The sequence below is a fragment of the Garra rufa genome, chromosome 20 (genome assembly GCF_049309525.1).
Source record: "Garra rufa chromosome 20, GarRuf1.0, whole genome shotgun sequence".
NCBI lineage: Eukaryota > Metazoa > Chordata > Actinopteri > Cypriniformes > Cyprinidae > Garra > Garra rufa.
Genome location: NC_133380.1, coordinates 8879639 through 8904098, shown reverse-complemented (window position 1 = coordinate 8904098; position 24460 = coordinate 8879639). Strand labels below are relative to the sequence as shown.

The window sequence follows — 24460 nt, the reverse complement described above, 5'->3', positions numbered from 1 at the left end:
CAATAAGGAAGGAAAAGAATGGATAAGTGGCACAAAAGAGGAATGAAAGAAATATGAAGCAAGGAAAGAATGAAGGAAAGAAAAAGTAAGTGAAGTGAGAGAAAGAAAGCAGGAAGGAAAAAGGAAGGCAGGAAGGAAGAAAGAGAAACAGAGATAGAAAATAAAAAAAGTAAAACAATATGAAAGGAAAAAACAATGGATGGGTGGCACAAAAGAGGAATGAAAGAAATAGAAAGGAAGCAAGAAAGGAAAGAACGAAGGAAATAAAAATTAAGACAGTATGGGAAGTGAGAGAAAGAAGGAATAAAGGAAGGAATAAAAGAAGAAAGGAAGGAAAGCAGAGTTAGGGGAAAAAAATAAGGAAATAAGAAACGATAGATGGGTGGCACAAAAGAAAAGTAAGAAAGAAAGAAAGAAAGAAAGAAAGAAAGAAAGAAAGAAAGAAAGAAAGAAAGAAAGAAAGAAGGAAAGAAAGAAAGAAAGAAAGAAAGAAAGAAAGAAAGAAAGAAAGAAAATTAAGGCAAGTGGGAGACAGAAAACAGGAAGCAGAAAAGGAAGACAGGAAGAAAGAAAAAAGATGGGCGGCACAAAAGTGGAATAAAAGAAGTAGGAAAGAAGGAAGACAGGAAGGAAGGAAGGAAGAAAGAAAAGAAGTAAGGAAGAAAGGAAGGAAAGCAGAGATAGAAGATATAGTAAAATCAAAGAAAAAAGAATGGATAAGTGGCACAAAAAAGGAACGAAAGAAACAGGAAGGAAGGAAAGAATGAAAAAAAATATAATGAACAAAGTAAGGAAAGTGGAAGAAAGTGTGAAGGAAAGAAGAAAGGCAGGAAGGAAAAAATGAAGAACAAGAAAGAAAAAAGGAAGGAAGGAAGGAAGGAAGGAAGGAAGGCATAGATAAAATTAGGGGGGAAAGAAAGGAAGAAAGGATGGATGAAGAAAGAAAGAAAGAAAGAAAGAAAGAAAGAAAGAAAGAAAGAAAGAAAGAAAGAAAGAAAGAAAGAAAGAAAGAAAATAAGGGAAGTGAGAGAAAGAAAACAGGAAGGAGAGAATAAAGATGGGAAGAAAGAAAAAAGAAACAAAGGAAGGAGGAAAATAAAGAAAGCAAAACAAGGAAGAAAGAAAGCTGAAAGAAGGAATAGATAAAAAGAAAGTAAAAAAGGAAAGAAGCAGGAAGGAAGGAAAAGAATGAAAGTAGGAAAGTAGAACTGAAAGAAATAAGTTTAAAAAGGGGGAAGGAAGTGAGCAGTAAGCAGTAATGGAGGTCATGCAGCCTGTCTGACGTCTACACACCTGCTCTACTCAAGCTCTCTCCTCTGAGGAAGACAGAACAGAGAGACAGACAGTCACTCAGCAGACACACACACTACATCTCGTAACACTCAACAGCCATTGTCAATCTCATGTCATAATCAACCTGTGCTGCCCTTCACATCTACCTACATGCATCTGTGTGTGGAATCATTTTAAAAAGCAAAAAAATATGATTTAGTTTAAACTTTTTGTTTAGGTTTACATTACCTACATTACTAACTTTTTTATTCTCACATACATTTCATTTTTGAATCAGAGCCTGTGAGAATCTATTCAGGTTTGAATCAGGTTCAGATTCCAATTTGACTCAGCAGTTCAAAGCTTAGAACTCTTCATTAAGAATTAATAGGAGAAAATACAGGAAACACACTTCCTTAACCCAGACTTTTCCTTTTTTTGTGAACGCCTCTGTCTACACTAAAATGTTACTGTTTAGTTTGCTAGTGAACGCTCATCTTTGATATTTCGATTTTGATTCTTGTTATTTAAATCAGTTCTGAGCTCCAGGGCCATTCTGTCTGGAGGTGAACAGAAGATACTGAAAGAGAGGAAGTTTAAAACTAAACACGGACTACACCACTTGGGCACTGACCGGAGGAGAATGGAGCGGGTGGCCGAGCGCCATCTGCAGAAAATGAAGCTAATGTTAGCGGCTACATATCCCAGCATGCAACAGGGGATGGGCAAACCAATCACTCCAACCACCGCAAGATTGGATGAAAGTCACACATACCCCTGAATGGGGACTGATGAGTATAGATATAAGCAGCACAGATCCAACAGCAAGACATCTGTATAGAAACAGGCTGTCTTTGATCTAATGCTTCATATCTATAAATGCATTTAACAAGCCACTAAAAACAATGAAGTGATCATTTCACAAGGCTTTTTAATTATAAATTTAAAAAAAAAGATGGAATGGATATTTTCCATTCAATTTTTGTCCATTGTAATTGTATGGACTATCCCTTTAAGACCTTGTGAAACCTCTTTTATCACTTCTGAAAAGCACAAAGACAGCAGAAAATAAAAGATATAGAGAAAAAAACAGACAAAAATTAAACAAAAACGTACAAAGACAAGGCACATTCACACTCTAATTCTCTCTCACACACACACATCCACAAACTCTCATTAATTCATATCATGTCCACATTCAAACAATACAAGGACACTAAAAACTTCACAAGTACAACACATCCAATGAAAATGGCCACAATACAACACCTATAAGGACATATACAATACACACATATATACACATTTATATATGGACGCTGGGACATGAGAAACACCAGAAAAATAGCACTGTAGCTCAGACAGCAGAGTGACAGCTGTGTGAGGTGAAACTTAAAACTAATATACATGTGTGTGTATTCTCTCTGTTATATGGCTGGAACTAGACAATATTTGTGAGATACAAGATTGTAACACCACCCAAGACATCACACACTGAAACTCAACCATTGCTTTTAAAAGAACACCATCATTTCCCAGCACCACCCTCTTCATGTCCGGCATTAAACTTAAAAATAAATAAATAAATAAATTCCAAACACAGAAATAATTTTTATTAAAATGTAAATAAATAATAATAAAAAAAAATGTTGGGGTTAGATTTTACTTTATTATATTATTATCATTTAAAAAAATAATTTAAAAAAATATAACGTAGAGTGATATTATTAACTAAAACTATTAAAACATTTTAAAATTTAAATTCAATAAAAAAAACACAATTCTAAACAGAAATATTTTTATTAAAATGTAAACAAATATTTAAATAAGTTTAGGGTTTGATTTTACTTTATTGTTATTATTATTAAAACAAAAATAATATAGAGTGATACTATTATTGACTAAAACAATGAAAACATGTTTAAATAAAATTAAATAAAATTAAACAGAAAAACCTCCTCATGTCCAACATTAAACTTAAACAAAATTCTAAACAGAAATAATTTTTATTAAAATGTAAATACATATTTAAATAATATTTTACTTTATTGTTTTATTATTATTATTATTATTATTATTATTATTATTATTATTATTATTATTATTATATCAAATATAGTGATGATATTATTAACTAATACTTAAAAAGTAACCATTTTTAAATTTAATTAATTAAATTAAATACATAATAATTATTATTATTAAAACAAATATAGAGTATGATATTATTTACGAAAACTATAAAAACATTAAATTAAATTAAATATAAAAACATCATCATGTCCAACAATAAACTTTAAAAACAAAATCCAAATATAAAAATAATTTTGATGAAAATGTAAATAAATAGAAAACCTCTTAATGTCCAACATTAAACTTAAACTAAATTCTAAACACAGAAATATTTTTTTATTAAAATGTAAATACATATTTAAATACAATTTTGGGGATTAATTTTATTTTATTGTTTTATTATTATTATTATTATATTATATATAATTTTTATGAAAATGTAAATAAGTATTTAAATATAATATTTGGGTTCGGTTTTTAAAAATATTCAAATAAATTATCTCACATTTTAAAGTTACATAAATACATTTTCCAATACATTTCAAAATAATAAAAATTTCAGATACATTTCAAAATAATAAAATAAAATAAAATAAGCAGTGGTGCCAAACTGAAATAATATTTCATTTAATAATATTAATGTATGAAGAATTAGTTTTATTACTGAAACTGAAATTGAAATTAAAGCTAAAAAGAAATAAAAACTACTAATAATAAAAAATACCGGCACATAACAAAATTACTAAAATGTTAACTAAAATAAAAACAGCATCCAAAAGCATCTACATTTAAAAGCTGATTCAAAAAGGCAAAATATTAATACAATATTTGTATAAAATACACTTTTATTAAAAACATGATTATAATTCTGATTATTATTTTAAAAAAATAGTAAAATATGTTTTATTATATTACTATTATTATTATCAATATTAATAAAACAAATATAATATAGAGTCATGATATTAACTATCAAAACATTTTTTTATTTCAGAAAATAATAATAATAATAATACAGAAAAACAAAATGAAATCTAAATTTAAAAGCTGATTCAAAATGTCAAAATGTTAAAATATGTATAAAAATACACTATTATTAAAAAACATTTTTATTATTTAAAAAAAAAAACCAGTATGACAAAACTCTAGAATCTGTTCTGTTTGTTCAAGTAGATAGATTAAAGCGCTGACGTTTTCACATTAACTTTGTTTGTTGTTGCTGAGCATGTTAAGCGTGATGCCAAAAAGTGGTGGTCAGTTCCTTTAACAAGTCATCAACCTTCCTGCCCACAAAAACTAATCATTTGTGCTGATTTGGATTGTAATTAGTAAAGCCAATGTGCTGAGAGCTTTACTTCATTACACATAATCAGCAAGGCACAAATATGTTCTTTTCTTTTTTCTGAACTGATCTTGATGACAACTCTTAAACCAGCACAACTTTTGATGAGGACATGTTTTGTCCTCACAGCACTTCAAGGAATCAAATCATTATGAAGCAGAGCACAAGCAAACAGGAGATCACATCTTGCCATACTTGCCTCTAAAAGTTTCTATGGAGACAGAATGGAAGAACAAGCGTTAGACAAACCAGCTGCTCGCACCGCATTTACACACATTCGCATGTGAGACCACAGATTGATGGTCAACACGAATACACAACAAAAAGCACAAGATTTTAGACATTTTCTCAGCAGCAGAGTCCTCTGGGTTTTATTTCAGATAAGCAGGGGAAACAGAAAGTGTGACTGTTAATGTTATTAAGGTTAGTTGTACGACCTCAATTCACATCACAAATAATTCAAGACAACATATAGTGAAACCTCGCAACAAAACATCTGTGCTGTTACAGGAAATTAAACTGACTGGGAAAATATTGTCACATTTTCCTGTCAGGTGACGTTAAAAATAGTTGCATATTCTTAGTAATATTAACACTCTATATTGCAAATGTAATTTTGAAATTACATCAGTATGTGTCAGTGAGATTTCTTTTAAGGAATTCATTATTTTATCCAGCAAGGATGCATTTAATTGATCAAAAGTGACCGTGAAGACATTTATAATGTTACAATAAATGCTGATGAAAGAATCCTGAAAAAAAAAACTGTATCATGGTTTCCACAAAAATATGAATCAAAATTTGATTGAGCAAATCAAGAGTAGTGTCTGCTGAAAATTCAGCCTTGCTATTTTAGGACTAAATTACATTTTAACATTTATTAAAATAGAAAATTGTGAAAATATTTCATAGTATTACTGTTTTCAGATTTCAGAAATGCAATTATTCAATTCATTTTTAAAAAGTCAGAAAAACTTCTACTTAAATGTAAATTTGCAAATTAAATGTTAAATTAGGTGACATATAAACATTATTGAAATTAAAAATGAAATTAAAGTTAAAAAGAAACAAAAATGACTAACAATAAAATTATGGCACATGACAGAATTACTAAAATGTTAACAAAAATTTAACCAAAACCAAAAGTCAGAACATAAATTTAAAAGCTGATTAAAAATTTCTAATATTAATAAAAATACAATTTTATTATTATTATTAGTAGTAATATTTATTTAAAATTGTTATATTTCACAATATTACTGTTTTCAGATTTATTATATAGTATTAATAATTTATATATATTAATATATAATATTAATAAATTAATAATTTAATTTAATTAAAATAAAAAAGTCAAAGTCAAAATGTTAATAAAATATTTGCATAAAAGTACTAAATTACAAAAACAACTTTGTTATTTTTTTATTTTAAACTGTAAAAATATTTCACAATATTACTGTTTTCAGATTTCAGAAATTAAATTATTACATTAAATTTTAAAAAGTCAGAAAAACTTCAACTTAAATGGAAATTAGCACTTTAAAATTACTGAAATCAAAAATTTAATTAAAGCTAAAAAGAAACACATAACAAAATTACTAAAATGTTAACCAAAATTAAAATTCACAATATAAATTTAAAAGCTGAATCAAAATGTCAAAATATTAATACACTATTTGTATAAAAATAAACTTTCATTATTATTATTATTGATATTATTATTATTATTATTATTATTTTCAATTGTAAAAATATTTCACAAAATTACTGTTTTCATATTTCAAAAATTTAATTAAATAGAAATAAAATAATAAAAATAAATTAAATAAAAAAAGACAAAACATGAATACAATATTTGTATAAAAACTTTATTATTCATTTTTTTATTTTAAATTGTAAAATATTTCACATTACTGTTTTCAGAAATTAAATTAAATCTGAAAATCTTAAACTTGTAAAACTTAAATGAAATAAGTTGACATATTAAAATTACTTCAACTAAAAATGAAATTAAAACTAAAAAAAGAAACTAATGACTAATAATAAAATAATTGCACATAACAAAATTACTAAAAATGACAACTGACAATTTAAAAGCTGATTTAAAATGTTAATATAATACAATATTTGTATAAAAATACTGTATTATTAAAAAATATATTTTTTTAAATTTTAAATTGTAAAAATATTTCACAATATTTCTGTTTTCATAAATTAAACTAAATTACATTACATTAAACATTAAATTTAATATTAATATTAATACCAGCAATGGTGCCAAACTGAAATAAAATGAGCTGACATATTAAAATCACTCACACTAAAAATGAAATTAAAGCTAAAAAGAAACAAAAATAACTAATAATAAAATAATGACACATAACAAAATTAGTAAAATGATAATGTAAATTTAAAAGCTAATTCAAAATGTCTAAATATTAATACAATTATTAAAAATATATATTATTTATTTTAATTGTAAAAAAAAATTCACAATATTACTGTTTTTACTGTATTTTTGATCATATAAATGCAACCTTGGTGAACATAAGAGACTTCTTTTAGAAATACAAACTGTAACATAAATTCTTACAGTCTCCAAAAATATATAAACATAATTACAAATTGAAAAAAAAAAAAAAAAAAGCAATAATCAAAAGCAAAACCAGTTTGAGAATCACTGATCAAAAGCATTAAGGGTAAAGATATTTTTATGGATATAATCTGTGTTGGGCACCAGACATGCTTTTCTTGCAAGGCTTCTTATCTTAAAATGGTGAAGGCGGTTGTACTTACGTTGACTTCAGTGATAGCAATATCTACGACGCTACCGACAACAATTAAGGCGTCAAACGTGTTCCATGCGTCAGTGAAATAATGCTGTTAATAAAACACACACCACACACAAGGAGGAGGGGGAAAGAAATGAATGGAGAAAGAATGAGGGTGAAAAAGAAGGTGTGGAGGACACACAGAAAGATTTACAGATGTTAGATCTCAGCGGTCAAAGAAACAAGTTGTCAGTTGACAAGTAGCTCTTCCTGAGCTGAAAGCGAGTCTGTCTGAAGTAAAGAACTGAGTTGTGGGAGCGGATATAAGAGCGGACAGGGCCTACAACTGTGCTGTACTTACATCAATCTCACTCAGCACTATGTCTACAATGCTGCCGATCACAACCAAAGCGTCAAAGACGTTCCAGGCGTCCCCAAAATACCCCTGAGAAATGCAAAGGGGCGGGCGGCCAGGAAATATATGTGATGATTAGCAATTATTTGCTGTATATAACTAATCATGCAGAAGTTAATAAAAAAAAAAAAAAAACTTTTTTAAGCTTCCCAGCTAACAAAATTATGTTAATAAGAATTAAGTTATGAAAATTAGATTTCTGTATGTTCTCAGAACACGTTTTTAAATGTTTTTTTTTTTTTAATGTTTTAAAATGTTATTTCTTGTTATTTGCGGTCAATTAAAACTAAAATTGAAAATTAAAAAAAAAAAAACTTAAAAAACAAAACAAATGAATGAATAAATAAAATAAAATACAATTTCTCAAGTTGATTTACAAAAAAAAGAAACTATATATATTAAAAAAAAAATTTATTTAACTTGATTTACTAAAAAAAAGATAAAAATATATAAAAACTAAAAATAATTTCTCATTTAATTTATTTAATAAAAAAATTAAATTAACTTGATTTACTAAAAAAAGAGGAAAAATATATATATAGACATTAAAACACATTTACATATTTTGTTTTGTTTTAATTTTTTTATTTGTGGTCAACTAAAAAAAAATTTACTTGAATAAAATAGCAAAATCACAAATACTACACAAAACTAAATATTATTTCCCATTTAATTTATTTAATTAAAAATTAACTTGATATTACTAAAAAACTGAGAAAAAAAAGAAAAAATATATAGACATTTAAAAAAACATTTATATATTTTTTTATTTTATTTTTTTATTTTTATTTGTGGTCAACAAAAATAATAAATAAATTTACTTTAAGAATACATACAACAAAATATAATTTCTCATTTAATTTATTTAAATAAAATTTTTACTTGATTTACAAAAAAAACCTGAAAAAATATATAGACAATAAAAAAATTATATATATATATATATATATATATATATATATATATATTTTTTTTTATTTGTGGTCAACAAAAAAAATTACTTAATTAAAATAGCAAAATAAAAAAATAAAAAAAAATAACAACATAATTTCACATTTAATTTATTTAAATAAAAATTTACTTGATTTACTAAAAAAAACCTGAAAAAAATAGACATAAAATACCTTTTTAAATTTAACTTGATTTACTAATATATATATATATATATATATATATATATATATATATATATATATATATATATATATATATATAATAGAACAAATAAAAACAAATTAAAAAAAACAATTCTACAAAATAAACTAGAGTAGTGTCAAATGAACGTATACATTTTTTTTCATGCTGATAATGTTATTATATTATATTATATTATATTATACATATATTATATTACATATTTTCCAACCATTAACTGGAAAAACATTGGTTTATAACTTTGAGAGAAGCTTGTCAGAATGTTAGCCTGTTAGTTCTGAGAACATTCCCTGTTAGCTGGATTATTTATTAAAGTATCAATCAACATACAAACCAAAGTTTTACTATTAAATAAGAAAGTTTACTATATTATACAATAACCAGTTCATGCATTTGTCCTCTACTGTTGTCAGTTTAACACTGCTAGTCACGTCACACAGAAAAGCTGAAAACGACAGCACTGCAAATCACGCTGAGCTGCTTACTAGCATTCTGTCCTTCTTCTGAACACAAATCTGCATGTGTCAAAGTGGACAGTGGGGCAGAGAGACATTAACACGGCAAAACTTGGATGATATCAGTGGAACACTAGTGTGTTCTTTGAAATTATGTGACGTGTGTATCTGTGTGTTTGAATTACTTACCCGAGGTTTGAAGGCGATCAGTTTGAGTACCATCTCCACAGTGAAGACGGCGGTGAAGACCATATTCAAGATGTCCATAACATAATTGAACAGCTCCGACTGACCATAGTGCTAGACAGAGAAATACATGATATTAAAATAGAAATGTTAACATGAAATGGCAATTTATTGGACCAGATTTACTTTATACTCTGCATACCAGTGTTAAATAAAAATACACTGCCATTCAAGTTTGGGATTAGATTTGTAATGTTTCTGAAGAAGTTTTTTTTCAAAAATACAAAAAAAACTATAATATTGTGAATATACTTTAAAATAGAATTTATTCCTGTGATGCATTCTAATATACTGATTGATGATTTATTAACAAGGTTGGAAACAGTTGTGATGCTTAATTATTTGATGAATAAAAGGTTAAACAGAACAGCATTTGTTCAAAATATAAAAGTTTTGTAACAATGTAAGTCTTTACTGTCTTTTTTTTTAATCAATTTAACACATCCTTGCTGAATTAAAATACTAATTCCTTTCAAAATAAGAAAGAAAGAAAAAAATTACTGACCCCAAACTTTAAACAGAAGTGCATATTGTTACAAAAAGGTTTCTATTTTAAATAAATGCTGTTCTTTTAACATTTTATTTATCAAAGAATCCTGAAAAAAGTATCACAGGTTCCAAATAAAATATTAAGCTGCAAAACTGTTTCTAACATTGAAAATAAATCAGCAAAATTATATTATGTTAATGATGTAAATATATACTGTAGATATGTACCACTATATACAACAATATATTTCATAAAATGCATATTTTAAATATTAATGCTAACAGACATGGACTAAAAGCCACAAAACAAAAAATGTATGACCCTGGACCTCAAAACCAGTCAAAAATATTAAAATATTAAAATGTTTTTTTTTTTTTAGATTTATACACCATCTAAAAGCTGAATAATAATAATAATACATACGCTTTCCATTGCTGTATGGTTTGTTAGGATAGGACAATATTTGGTCGAGATACAACTATTTGAAAAAGTAAAAAAAAAAAAAATATTGAGAAAATCGCCTTTAAAATTGTCCAAATGAAGTTGTTAGCAATGCTTATTACTAATCAAATTTAAGTTTTAATATATTTACGGTAGGAAATTTACAATATATCTTCATGGAACATTTAATTAATTTATTTAATATCCTAATGATTTTTGCCATAAAAGAAAAATCGATCATTTTGACCCATACAATGTATTTTTGGCTATCGCTACAAATACACCCGGTGCTACTTAAGACTGGTTTTGTGGTCCAGGGTCACATATTAGGTCCTTAACATACATATTTATTCAGTATCTCATCAAATAAAATTATAAAATGAGCATACAAAGCAAGTTTGAATATTTCAACCCAAGCAATTATTAAAACAGTAAAATCTAAAGATACTAATGATTATCTAAGAATAAAGAAATTTACCTGAACGGCGAGACAGATGGTGTTGAGTAGGATCAGGACAAACATGATGTACTCGAAGCCAGTGGAGTTCACCACATACCAGAACTTATACTGATACGGGTTCTTTGGGATGTACCTCCTGAGAGGACGGGCTTTTAATGCATACTCCACACACTGACGCTGAGGAACACACAGATGAATCAATGGTTTTCATTCTGGCAGTTAACATACATTATCATTCAGGGTTATAGTGGTTCAACCTTAATGTCATGAAGCTATGAAAATACTTTTTTTACTCCTGTGTTACTCTGCTTAATTTTTTTTTTTTTTTTGGAACCTGTGACACTTTTTTCAGGATTCTTTGATGAATAAAACATTTAAAAGGCTAACAATATAAGTCTTTACTTTATAAGTCTTTTCTGTTTTTATCAATTTAACACATCCTTGCTGAATAAAAGTTTAAAAAAGAAAAAGAAAAAGAAACACAAGATGGCACAAAAGATAAGAAAGAAAGAAAGAATGAAAGAAAGAAAGAAAGAAAGAAAGAAAGAAAGAAAGAAAGAAAGAAAGAAAGAAAGAAAGAAAGAAAGACAGACAGAAAGCAGGAAGACAGGAAGGAAGGTAGAGATAGAAGATACAATTAGGGAAAAAAGAAAGGAATAAAGCAAAGTGAAAGAAAGAAAGAGAGAGAGAGAGAAAGAAAGAAAGATAGAAAGAGTGAAAGAAATACAAAAAGCAGGAAGACAGGAAGGAAGAAATAGATAGAAGATAAAAAAGGAAAAAAGAAAGGAATAAAGAAAGAAAGAAAGAAAGAAAGAAAGAAAGAAAGAAAGAAAGAAAGAAAGAAAGAAAGCAGGCAGACAGGATAGAAAGAAAGAAAGCTAGAAAGAAAGAAAGCAGGAAGACAGGATAGAAAGAAAGAAAGAAAGAAAGAAAGAAAGAAAGAAAGAAAGATAGAAAGAGTGAAAGAAATACAAAAAGCAGGAAGACAGGAAGGAAGAAATAGATAGAAGATAAAAAAAGAAAAAAGAAAGGAATAAAGAAAGAAAGATAGATAGATAGAAAGAAAGAAAGCAGGCAGACAGGATAGAAAGAAAGAAAGAAAGAAAGAAAGAAAGAAAGAAAGAAAGAAAGAAAGAAAGAAAGAAAGCAGGAAGACAGGAAAGAAAGAAAGAAAGAAAGAAAGAAAGAAAGAAAGAAAGAAAGAAAGAAAGAAAGCAGGAAGACAGGAAAGAAAGAAAGAAAGAAAGAAAGAAAGAAAGAAAGAAAGAAAGAAAGAAAGAAAGAAAGAAAGAAAGAAAGAAAGAAGATAAAATTAGGGAAAAAAGAAAGAAATAAAGGAAAGAGGAAGGAAGAGAGAAAGAAATAGAAAAAATATTTACTGACCCCCAAACTTTGAACAGTAGTGTATATTGTTACAAAAATGTTTTAATATTAAATAAATGCTGTTCTTTTTAAAGTTTTATTCATCAAAGAATCTTAAAAAAAAGTATCACGGGTTCCAAAAAATAAATAAATAAATAAATCAGCATATCAGAATGATTTTTGAAGAATCATGTGACACTGAAGACTGGAGGAATGATGCTGAAAATAAAATTCAGCTTTGCATCACAAGAATACATTTTGCTGTAATAAAATATTTTTTTTAAATAAAATAAAATAAAATAAATTAGCTTAAATTAAAGTTATGAAGCTATGAAAATACTTTTTGTAATCTTGTGAACGTGTGTTGAAGACTGACACGGAAGAGAAGAAATTGTTGAATGAAGTCATTTTTACATCAGTTGAACCACTGATGTCACATGGACTACTTTAACAATGTCCTTACTAACTTTCTGGGCCTTGCATTGTCAGTTGCATTGCTGTCTATGCAGGGTCAGAAAGCTCTCAGATTTTATCTAAAATATCTTAATTTGTGTTCTGAAGATGAACAAAGGTCTTATAGGTTTGGAACGACAATATGGTGAGTAATTATTGACAGAATTTTCCTATCCCTTTAAGAATGACACATCCTTATAAGCCAGCATAATTTTGCTGCAAACTGTGAGTCTATGATGCTTAAAAATAAGGTCTAGATAAATAGCTCTTACCTGGTTCTTGTCCAGCTCACAGTTCTTGTACTCTTTCTCTCCCTGTTCCTGAAAGGTCACGATGACGAAACCCACGAAGATGTTCATCATGAAGAAGGCGATGATGATGATGTAGATGATGAAGAAGATGGAAATCTCCACACGGTAGTTGTAGATTGGACCCATGTTCTCTCGGTTGGAGTCTATGGCCTTGTACAACAATCTTAGGAAAGAAAAAATGCAGAAGTAAACTAGGAGCCAAGGATAAATTGTACTTCATCACCATTCTGTCATTCTGTCACAGTGTGTGTGTGTTAAACTAACAGAACATTTGAGGCAGTGTGGTGTTGTAATTACAGGGACAGCGTGGTACTGTTGGCATCAAGTTCACAGTGGCACTTACCAACAGCGCCAATACAAACACTAAAACCACAATAACACACTCGTTCATTTCCCCCGTGGTTTTGAACGAGGAAACTCGACTGTCTGAGTAAGAATGTGTAATACAAGAACCAATATTAGCCTTTTCACAATATCCAATTACATTGAACTATTTTCGCAATCACCAGTATTACAGAGTAATGCCGATTGAACAATACACAAAATAATAGGTTTCTGATTACTGCTTATATTGATAATCTGGAACTTTTGCTTCTTTTTAAATGGATGCATAAAGAGTAATATATTTAGTACATATATTTGTGCTTAGGATTTAACTTTAATTTGTGTGAATTAAAATAAAATTTAAAAAAGCTGCAATTCTATATCTGATCTATAATGAGGAGCATAAGGTAACAATAAAAATAACACAAAAAGAAAAAATAATTACAATTAGCCTGATATATATTGAGGTGCATAAAAAAAATGAAATATTGTGAATTAGAATAAAAAAAAATTAATATTATTGTGAATTAAAATTAAATAAAATTAAATAAAGCTGCAATTCCATATCTGACCTATAATAAGGTACATAATATAACAACGAAATAACACAAAAAAATTTCGCATAAATAAATAAAATTATTATATTTTGAGATGCATAAAAAACTGAAAAAAACTGATCCACAGATAGGTGAATAAAAAAAAAAAATAATAAAACAATAAAATTGTGCTATTTTATATCTTCTCTATATTACTGATCAAAATAAATAAAATACAATTGTAAAATAAACTAAAATTAAGGTTATATTCTATATATGTTCTATAATAAGGTGTATAAATAAACTAAAATAGAGATATTCTATATCTGATCTATATTATAAAAATATCATAATAAATAAAAGTTGTCATTTTATGTCTGATTTATAAGGCGCATAAAAAATAAAATAAACTGGGCTGTTCTATATCTGATCAATATTAAGATGAATCAAAAGAATTAACTAAAAATCATAAAATAAAATGAAGGTGCTATTCTATATCCAATCTATAGTAAGGTCCATAAATAAAATAAATTCAAAATAAAATATAAAATAAAATAAATAAAAAAGTGCTAGTCTATATGTGAATTATAAAGTATAAAAATGTAAATAAAATAAATTAATATAATTAAATAAATAAAGGTGCTATTCTATACTTATCTAATATAAGGTGTATAAATGAAATAAAGTAAATTATTAAAAAATAAAACAAAATAGTGCTATTCTATGTCTAATCTATAATATAAAAATAAATTTAAATAAAATATAAAATAAATAAAAAAGTGCTAATTTATATCTGATTTATATTGTAAAAATATCATATAAAAATAAAAGGTGTCATTTTGTCTAATTTATAGGGTGCACAAAAAAATAAAATAAACGGCTGTTATACATCCGATCAATATTAAGGTGAACCAAAATAATTAAATAAAATCGTTAAAAAAACTAAAATAAATCAAAATAATTCTATGTTGTATCAGTATGAAGGGAAATCAAAATGATGAAATAAAATCGTAAAATAAACTAAAATACATCAAAAAAATTAAATAAAAATCTTAAATTAAACTAAAATAAAGGTGCTACTCTACACTGATGTAAAAGGTGTATAAATGAAAAAGTAAAATAAAATAAACAAAATAGCGCTATTCTATACAAAATACATCAACATTACATTACAACATTATCGTACAATAAAAAATAAAAGGTGTCATTCTATATCTGATTTATAAGGTGCATAACAAATAAAATAAACCGGGCCGTTCTATATCTGATCAATATATCTGATATCTGGTCAATATAATATCAATATAATGAAATAAATTTGTAAAATAAACTAAAAAAAAACATGCTATATCTGATATATATATTAAAATAACATACAACAACAAAGGTTAAATAAATAGAAATAAAGGTTCTACTCTATATCTGATTTCTATTTTGTTATATTGTTGAATGCTTACGCTGGCCAGCCTTCAAACGTGGACACTGTGAATAGAGCCATCATGGCCATGAGCACGTTATCAAAGTTGAAATCGCTGTTGTGCCAATGGCGCTTCTGAATGATTGGCTGGTTCACGTCTCCTTCCTTATACAAGATATATGTTCCCCTGAAACAGAGAAAACGTTATTTTCACCTCTGTTTCCTTTTGTAAAAGTTATTACAATCACTGTGCATTTTTTGAAAGCAAGTAGTAAAAATTTAGACTTACTTGCACTCCTCTGGACTGGACTTGGTTTCATCATTACAACGGTAAAACTTCCCCTGAAGAAAAAGAAGAAAATGATGCTAAGCATTAAAATAAATCCTGAAAAAATGTATCAACGTTTTTACAAAATATTAAGCAGCACAACTGTTGTTGTTTGCAACATTGATAGTAATAAGAAATGTTTCTTAAGGAACTAACCAGCATATTAGAATGATTAATGAAGAAAATGATGCTTCAAATTCAGCTTTGCATCAGATTTTTAGCAAATAAATACCTAAAAATACCATATATAAAGTATTTTACCTTGAAAAGCTGTACACCAATGCAGGCAAACATGAACTGCAGCAGTGTGGTGACAATCATGATGTTTCCGATAGTCCTGATGGCCACAAACACACACTGGACCACATGCTGCACAAAGCAAAAGTTGTCAGACAGATTAAAATTAGTTGCTTAAACAGTGAGCAGGGCATGAAAGACTTATTTTCGCCCCGTAAATAATAATAATGATCATATTAACATTCAGATTTACTGAAAAGAATTCATCAAACATCAAAAATCGAAGTAAAGCAATGGGAAAACCTTCAGTCCTTTAGCTCTGTTTATGGCCCTGAGTGGACGCAGCACCCTTAGAACTCTCAGAATCTTCACTACTGAGATGGCCGACGATCTGCAAGAGACACAAGCGCTCAAGTTACCAAAAAACATAAAACAGAAGAAGAAATCTGTGATTTAAAGTTCTTATGATGCTGGTGTCTTTGACAGGTTTCTAAACTAGCTTAACCAGCAAGATAAGTTTCAAATGCAGAGACTGACACGGAAAAGAGGAGAAATTTACCAATTAAATCGTTATTTTTGTTTTCTTTGTGCACAAAAGGTATTCTTGTAACTTCATAAAATTACAGATAAAACACTGCTGTCACATGGACTATTTTAACAATGTCCTTACTACCTTTCTAGGCCTTGAACGTGGTAGTTGCGTTGCTGTCTATGCAGGGTCAGAAAGCTCTCGGATTTCATCGAAAATATCTTAATTTGTGTTCCGAAGATATGACAATAATTACTTATAGTAGTCATTTTTGGGGGTGAACTGTCTCTTTAATTTCACAGCTCTTAATGTCATTTGCTTCTTGTTTCTTGTTTCATTTCTTTCAAAAAAAGGTAAGGAGAAACATCTGAGGTGAAGTTGATACTTAAATAAAACATAATTGAGAACTCCGAAAAAGCAATCAAGGATTATCTATTATACAGTTGTGGCCATAAGTTTACATGCACTTTGCAGAATCGGCAAAATGTTAATTATTTGACCAAAATTAAAGGGATCATACGAAATGCATGTTATTTTTAATTTAGTACTGACCTGAATAAGATATTTCACATAAGACATTGACATATAGTCCACAAGAGATAATATAATAGTTGAATTTATAAAAATAACCCCGTTCAAAAGTTTACATTCATTTGATTTTTAATATTGTGTTGTTACCTGAATGATCCACAGCTGTTCTTTTTTGTGATAGTTGTTCATGAGTCCCTTGTTTGTCCTGAACAGTTAAACTGGTCACTGTTCTTCAGAAAAATCCTTTAGGTCCCACCAAATTCTTTGGTTTTTCAGCATTTTTTTTTTTGTATTTGAACCCTTTCCAACAATGACTGTATGATTTTGAGATCCATCTTTTCACACTGAGGACAACTGCGGGACTCATATGCAACTATTACAGAAGGTTCAAACACTCACTGATGCTTCAGAAAGAAACAAGACCCATTAAGAGCTGGGGGGAGGGGTGGGTGAAAACTTTTGAACAGAATGAAGATGTGTACATTTTTCTTATTTTGCCTAAATATCTTTTTTTTTTCATTTAGCACTGCTACAGAAGATACTTACATGTTTCCCAGTAGACAAAATAAGTTAAATTTACCCTGATCTTTAAATTCCAAAAGTTTTCACCCCTGCCTCTGAATGCATAGAGTTTCCTTCTGGAGCATCAGTGAACGTTTGAACCTTCTGTAACAGTTGCATATGAGTCCCTCAGTTGTCCTCAGTGTGAAAAGATGGATCTCAAAAGCATACGGTTGTTGTTGGAACGGGTTCAAATACACAAAAAAAACTCAAAAACCTAAGAATTTGTGGGACCTGAAGGATAGCAGTGCTTCTCATTACAAGTTTGGAAAAACAAAAAGATAAGTGACCCAAACTAACTGTAAACTAACAGAGATGGAGTGTTTGTGGACAGTGTTGTTTTCGTCAACGATGACGATGACGAAATCATTTCGTTGACGCCACTTCTTTTCATGACGATAACGAGACGATGACGAGATAAAAATGGCTAGTTGATGACTAAAACATGACGAGACGTGTGTGAGTTTTCGTTGACGAGACGAGAATAGACGAAAATGTTAGTGGGTGGTCCGTCAGACGTTTAAAATGCATGACATTTCCTCTTATTGTGCACGCCAATTAAAACTTAAAAAGTATCGGACGCTATGGCAAGCCGTTTTAGCATTAAATACCCTTTGCTATACTAGTATGGCAAGCCGTTTTAGCATTCCATCCTTGTTTGTCTTTTATGTTCTAAAACATTACTTCATTATTGTAATTATTGGTGAAAATAGTCGATCCGGAAGCTCACATTGTGTTGAACTATAGATCTGCTATTTTCAGAACTTACAAGTGACACTACCCAACAGAAAAATACTTACTGACCTACATTAATTTGTTAAAAGACTACTTTTTTCCCTTTTTTTGACTAAAACTAGACTAAAACCTTTTTGACTTTTCGTCGACTAAAATTGGACTAAAACTATCACATATAGAAGTGACTAAAATTTGACTAAAACTAAGAAGCATTTTAGTCCAAAAGACTAAGACTAAGACTAAATCTAAGATGGTTGTCAAAAACAACACTGTTTGTGGAGCATTATTTACCGTACACAGCCTTAAAATATAACAAATCACTCACTGAATTCCGAAGGACACCAGCGACACGCCGACCACCAGTAGATCTAGAAGATTAAAGTAGTTTCTGCAGAAAGCCCCCTTGTGGAGAAACGCACCATACGTGGTCATCTGACAAAAAAAGCAAAGATGGTCAAAACCTGCTCCACCGTAATGAAAGACACACAGAAAATACAGCAAATCACACTCTCAGACACACTCGTATAGACAGAAACACACATATACACTCCTTATCATCACTCTTTTTTAAGGGTGGCGTGCTCGGAGTTGGACTAAAGGCGAGATCCTAGCACTAACTCCGCCAAACCCTCACGGCCTGAGTCCACATGAATGTAGTAGTAAGCTCTGTTTCACAATCCGCCACTAGGGGGCCCGGCAATAAATCATGCTGTTTGTTGCCGAACTTTGAAGGGGCCTGAATTATGACAGAAGAAATAAGGATCGACAGAAAGAATACAGGAGGAGAAGACAAAAGAGCAAGAAAAGACAAAAAAGAGTCTGAAAGAAAGAGAACCTAGCTATTAGGCGATCTGAAATGAGAACTTCCCTTACTGTCACATTCATGTGAGCCGTTTTTTTTTTTTTTTTTTTTAATCCTTGAGAACATTGCGCCCTGTTCCCTCGGCAAGATTCAGTAAAGAAAATAGGGGGTAGAAGCTCCTACTGCAACTTCATATTCAGCAGGCAGAAAAAAGACCAGCCAAAACCAAAGCAAGTCGCTCCAAAATCATGAATGCAAAGGAGTCATTTGCTGAATGTATATGAGTACAGATGCAACCACACGCCACAAAGGCAAGCACTGGGTTATGCTAGCATTAGGCCGCTGATTAGAGAAGAATAGTTGCTGGTCCAAGATCTTTATTGTAATGTGTAATTAAGATTTTTATAGTAATGTTTTTTTTAAAGTAGTCTCTTCTGTTCTCCAAGCCTGCATTTATTTGATTCAAAGTAGAGCAAAAACAGTAAAATTTTGAAAAAAAATTTACTATTTAAAATAACTGTCTTCTATTGGAATATATTTTTAAATGTAATTTATTCCTGTGATTTCAAAGCTGAATTTTAGCATCAGTGAAGTTCAGAAAGTTCAGAAGAACAGCATTTATCTGAAATGGACATTTTTGTAACATTAACATTTTGTAAATGTTTTAATCATCACTTTTAACGCCTGACTCCAAGCTTTTGAATGGTATAGTGTATAATAGATGTCTTGTGTAACAAAACAGGTTTTCTAAAATAGGACATTATTAATAAGTAGTTGCCTTTTTAATTACTGGAAACATAATATTTAATAAACATAAAGATTTAATTAAAATGCAAGATCGAAAGTCTAACCCTTGGTCAAGTATTTTTTGTATCTTCTAAAAAAGAAAAACAAACATTTGGTGAAACATTTTTGGTAACTAATGCAATTATGTCCTTTTTTTCTGTTCAAATTTCTAATTAATAAAATAATATTAATAATACTAAAACTAAACTTAACTAAAAATCTTAGATAAAAAAAATATACAGATGGAACATTAGAAATTCTGCATAGGTAGTTAAGTAAATATTTTTAAATGACAAATATATATATATATATATATATAAATGTATTTTTTATTTATACACAATTTCTCTAAATCATAAAAGTCTACAAAAAATTTCTCAGATTTCCTCAAACTGTCTTACTGTAACTAAAATCAGTGTTTTTAATGTTAAATAAAGCTAAAATTATTGAGGTTAAGGTTAAAAATTAGGTTAAAATAAAATAAAATATACATTAACTAAAAAAAAAAGTAACCAAAATATTTTTTTAAAGTTACTAAAACCGAAAAATAAATTAAATCTACAGTCAAACCAAAAATTATTTAGATACCAGATATAATTTGCAATATATTTTTTAATAGTGGGTGCAGGACACTATAGTTCATTTATATAAGTGAGAATAGTTAACTTTGACATATTGAACCAAAAAACTTCTTCTTACAGTAGACTACCAGTAAATTTAATAAAAATTTGGGACCAAAAAATATTCAGACACTTTGACCTGACCATGTTTTCTTAAGTGTTTTATCTTTAATTGCTAATGCGACCTTTTTACAACACAGACTGCTTAATAATTGGTCAACAAAGTGCTAAATACTAACAGTTAATTCATTACATACCTTTCTATCAAAGCTATCTGACATTATCAAGATGAATTTGTTCTGACAGTTTAACTCTTGAGTTCTTGTCATGTTTTGTTCTTAACTATAACGAATGTGGTAATGTGAGAAATGTTGAAGCTGTCTGAATAAATTTTGGATTGACTGTAATTAAGATACAGATGATTTTCTGAACACAGCCAGAGAGAATTACTGCAGCTTCGTTAAACAAGCGTGCTGCCCCGTTCGGCGCTGGAGGTCACATTGCATTGATATGCACTCAGTCAAGGGGTTTGAACCATGTTCTGTCCAAGCATGGTTGTATTTGCCCCCTCTTTTATGGACTGGATACGGGCCAATCGGTTATGAAGGCATGAGAGAGGCAGTGTTATTTTCATTTCACAAAGAGTTGCATAGTTTCGTCTTTTTAAAATTAGTTTCTTTCCTCAACAGAAAGCATTTTAGTTTCACAGACACATCCTGTGTGGTTTCTCCAGATCGGTTTCCTTCCTTAACCCCACTTTGACCAATTCGAGCCCTGTCGCTCTCCCCCAAAAGAACGGTGAAAACCTGACAACTCTTGTGCATTGTTTGATGAAGATGTGCTTTCATGTTCTGAGACATTCTTTTCTTTGAGTCTTTTAGTAAAAGAGGTGCCATGGTTTAAAAAAAGAGAAAGAAAAGAGATTGATCAAGCCAGGTAGTACTGAAGTAGCAGGTGACACACATGGAGAGAATGCAGCCAGGCCTGTGTGCCGAGAGGTTACCTTCAACACGATCTCAAATGTAAACATACTAGTGAAGACATAATCTGCATAGCCTAGGACCTGGAATAAACCAGACGGTTACAGCGTTACTGCACATACACCAAACACAACACCAGCACAGGGCAGGACATTTACCTTTAACACGATCTCTACAGTAAAGATAGCCGTGAAAGCATAGTCAAAGTAACCAAGTATCTGCAAAGAGCAACGTACATGTTTAACAAAGTTTAAGGACATTCAGAAATCATCATTTATTAGCAGAATATAACTAGATTTAGAATTACAGGTATACGTTATTCACTTTAGTTCATTATTTCAGGTGTACCAGTGTGTTAGTTACGGTAACACCACAAAAACATTCACTTTCAGTGAAGGTAGCTTCCTTAGTTTGAAAGAAAGGGGATAGCAAACATGAAGAGATGAAGGAATAACAGACGCATTCTCTTATTATCTGTAAATGCTTTGGAAAGCTCTTAGTCAATCATAAATTCTTTTACATTCATAATATGAAAATAAAAAAGTTTACTTGATAACAACAAAATATCACTTACCATGTTGATTTAGTTGAATTAATCGAGTATGAAACTGTTTCGGATATTATTAAGTAATCTTTACATTTGCAGAAACGAATTGTTTGTGTGTGCAAGCTGTACTCACGATATTCCGGGCAGAGAAGTTTCTGATTGGGTCCTCAGCTGCCAAGGAGGCGGAGCTTAGCATGATGAAGACGAGGATGAGGTTGGTGAAGATGTGGTGGTTTATCAGCTTGTGGCATGCAACTCGAATTCTACAGAGATAGAGAGTAAAGGCACACAATGAAACAAATCTGGAACACTAGATGTGCTCATTAGCATTTAAAGGAACATACAACAGAATAGCTTGCTCTTAAAAAAGGGCTGATTTTGACAAGGTAAAAAGAGTACACTCTTTACACTACCACTGAGAAATTTTAACCAAAGCATGTTATAGACTTCTCATTATGACCCTAAGGAATCATATCAACTTGGGCAAGGTCAGGGTCACATATGTGTGTTTTAAGGGTTCAGAAGATTAATGTATAAAAAAACAAACATTTTATTAGTAATTAAAATCATACAATCAGTTGATTGGTGATTGTTTAGGTTTATCTTGTATTATCCAAAAAGAAAAACAAATTATTGTCAACTAAAACTAACATTTAAAAAACAATTTTACAATATTTTGTGACAGATTCTGTGTAAACATCTAAATAATTCCTTCACCACAAAAGTTTGCTAGTTTTAATAAAATAATGCAGTGTTTTTTTGTCATTTAAATTTTCCCAATTTTTCTCAAATGGTGTTACTATAACTCAAATCAGTATTGATAAAATATTAATATTAGATTTACAGACTTAAACTTCAAAAACTTTAATGAAAATTATTTTTCCCATACACCAGAGATAAGTACCAAAATTACTAAAACTGAAATATAAATAAAGCTAAATATAAATATGAGGGGGAAAAAACAACTAAACCACATAACAAAACTACAAAATTATGATATACCTATTAAAGCCAATTCAAAATACTAAGAAAAGCTATAATGCTATATAAATAATGCTAAAAAAGCACTGACTCAAATACAGTGCATGCATAATTATTATGCAAGCTGATATTCTGATTCTTCTCATGGGCATTTAATATTTTAAACACTGCTTTTCTTTCTTAGATTTTTTTGTCTTCTTTCCAGCCAAAATATATTAAAAAAATTAAATCAAGAAGGTATTTCTAGACAAGTAATAATTAAATTAATAAAACAAATCAAAATTAAGTGAGTTTTTGCTTAGAACAAGCAAAATAATCTGGCAATGGGGTAAAAAAAAAATCTTATTTCAAACAGAAAACAAGATTATTTTTCTTACCCCATTGACAGATTATTTTGCTTGCTTCAAGCAAAAACACACTTAATTTTGACTTGTTTTTTCTGAAAACAACAATAATTTTTACTCATCTAAAAAATCCTTCTTGAGTAAGGAAAAAAAAAATTTGCAAGTGAAGATCTCTTTTTTGCCTCATTTTATCTGTAAAAGAAAACCTGCCTAATAATTACACACACCTGAATATAAGGCATTTCCCCTTACATCCTTCAATGACAATTAATCCTAATCCTAGACTGAAATATGGGTCTGAGTTTCAACTGAAAGAAACCTGCACTAACTGATCTTAAAATATATTAGTGTCTTTGTTTAGCTTCAAGATGCACACTAGTAATGTTATTTTCTAAGACACGTTTAGACTATGGCATAATCCTGGCTTAGTTTTAGGCCTAATACTAGTTATTAAGACTGATGTGGTTTGGAATTGTTCAGTTGTGCTTGGAATAAAATATGATCACAAAATCAACTTGCATAATTACGCATGTACTGCAGTAGAGGATGGTGCTAGCAACACCAAGGTAATGGGTTTAATTCTCAGGAAAAGGATCAACAGATATGTACACTATGAATGCAATAAAAGTAGTTTTAGATAAAAGCATCTGCCAAATGCATATAATGCAATGCAATATAAAAGGAGAGTGATTCAGAAATGTCTAGTTCAGTGTGTGTTTGAGCAGACTTCTGTGTGGCACATACGGGTTTGTGTTGCTAAAGATGAAGAACGCACTGCCCTCTGGGATTGGCGTGATTTTTTCCTTCTTGACAAGCTCTGCGATCTTTGGGCGGGGCCCCGCAGGAACGTCCGGCTCCTCTTCATCCTCCTCTACATTATACATGGAAACAATTATCAGGACAGACATATAAAAAAGAATCTTAAATATGCAACCATATGAAGATATAAAGTAGTT

The 24460-nt window shown here is 29.4% G+C and overlaps 1 protein-coding gene across 1 annotated transcript in view; it reads right to left on the bottom strand.

The window, feature by feature from the left end:
• LOC141294326 (voltage-dependent L-type calcium channel subunit alpha-1D-like) overlaps positions 1-24460 on the bottom strand; it is a 69567-nt gene that overhangs the window by 34843 nt on the left and 10264 nt on the right. The window contains exons 10-21 of the mRNA XM_073826384.1: positions 24249-24375; positions 22313-22442; positions 21791-21850; positions 18770-18876; positions 16392-16479; positions 16113-16220; positions 15813-15865; positions 15564-15710; positions 13208-13409; positions 11139-11297; positions 9673-9783; positions 7484-7567 (exon numbers count right to left, since the gene is read on the bottom strand). Of these exons, the coding sequence (XP_073682485.1) occupies positions 7484-7567; positions 9673-9783; positions 11139-11297; positions 13208-13409; positions 15564-15710; positions 15813-15865; positions 16113-16220; positions 16392-16479; positions 18770-18876; positions 21791-21850; positions 22313-22442; positions 24249-24375 (1376 nt within the window). The remainder of the gene's footprint in view (positions 1-7483; positions 7568-9672; positions 9784-11138; positions 11298-13207; positions 13410-15563; positions 15711-15812; positions 15866-16112; positions 16221-16391; positions 16480-18769; positions 18877-21790; positions 21851-22312; positions 22443-24248; positions 24376-24460) is intronic.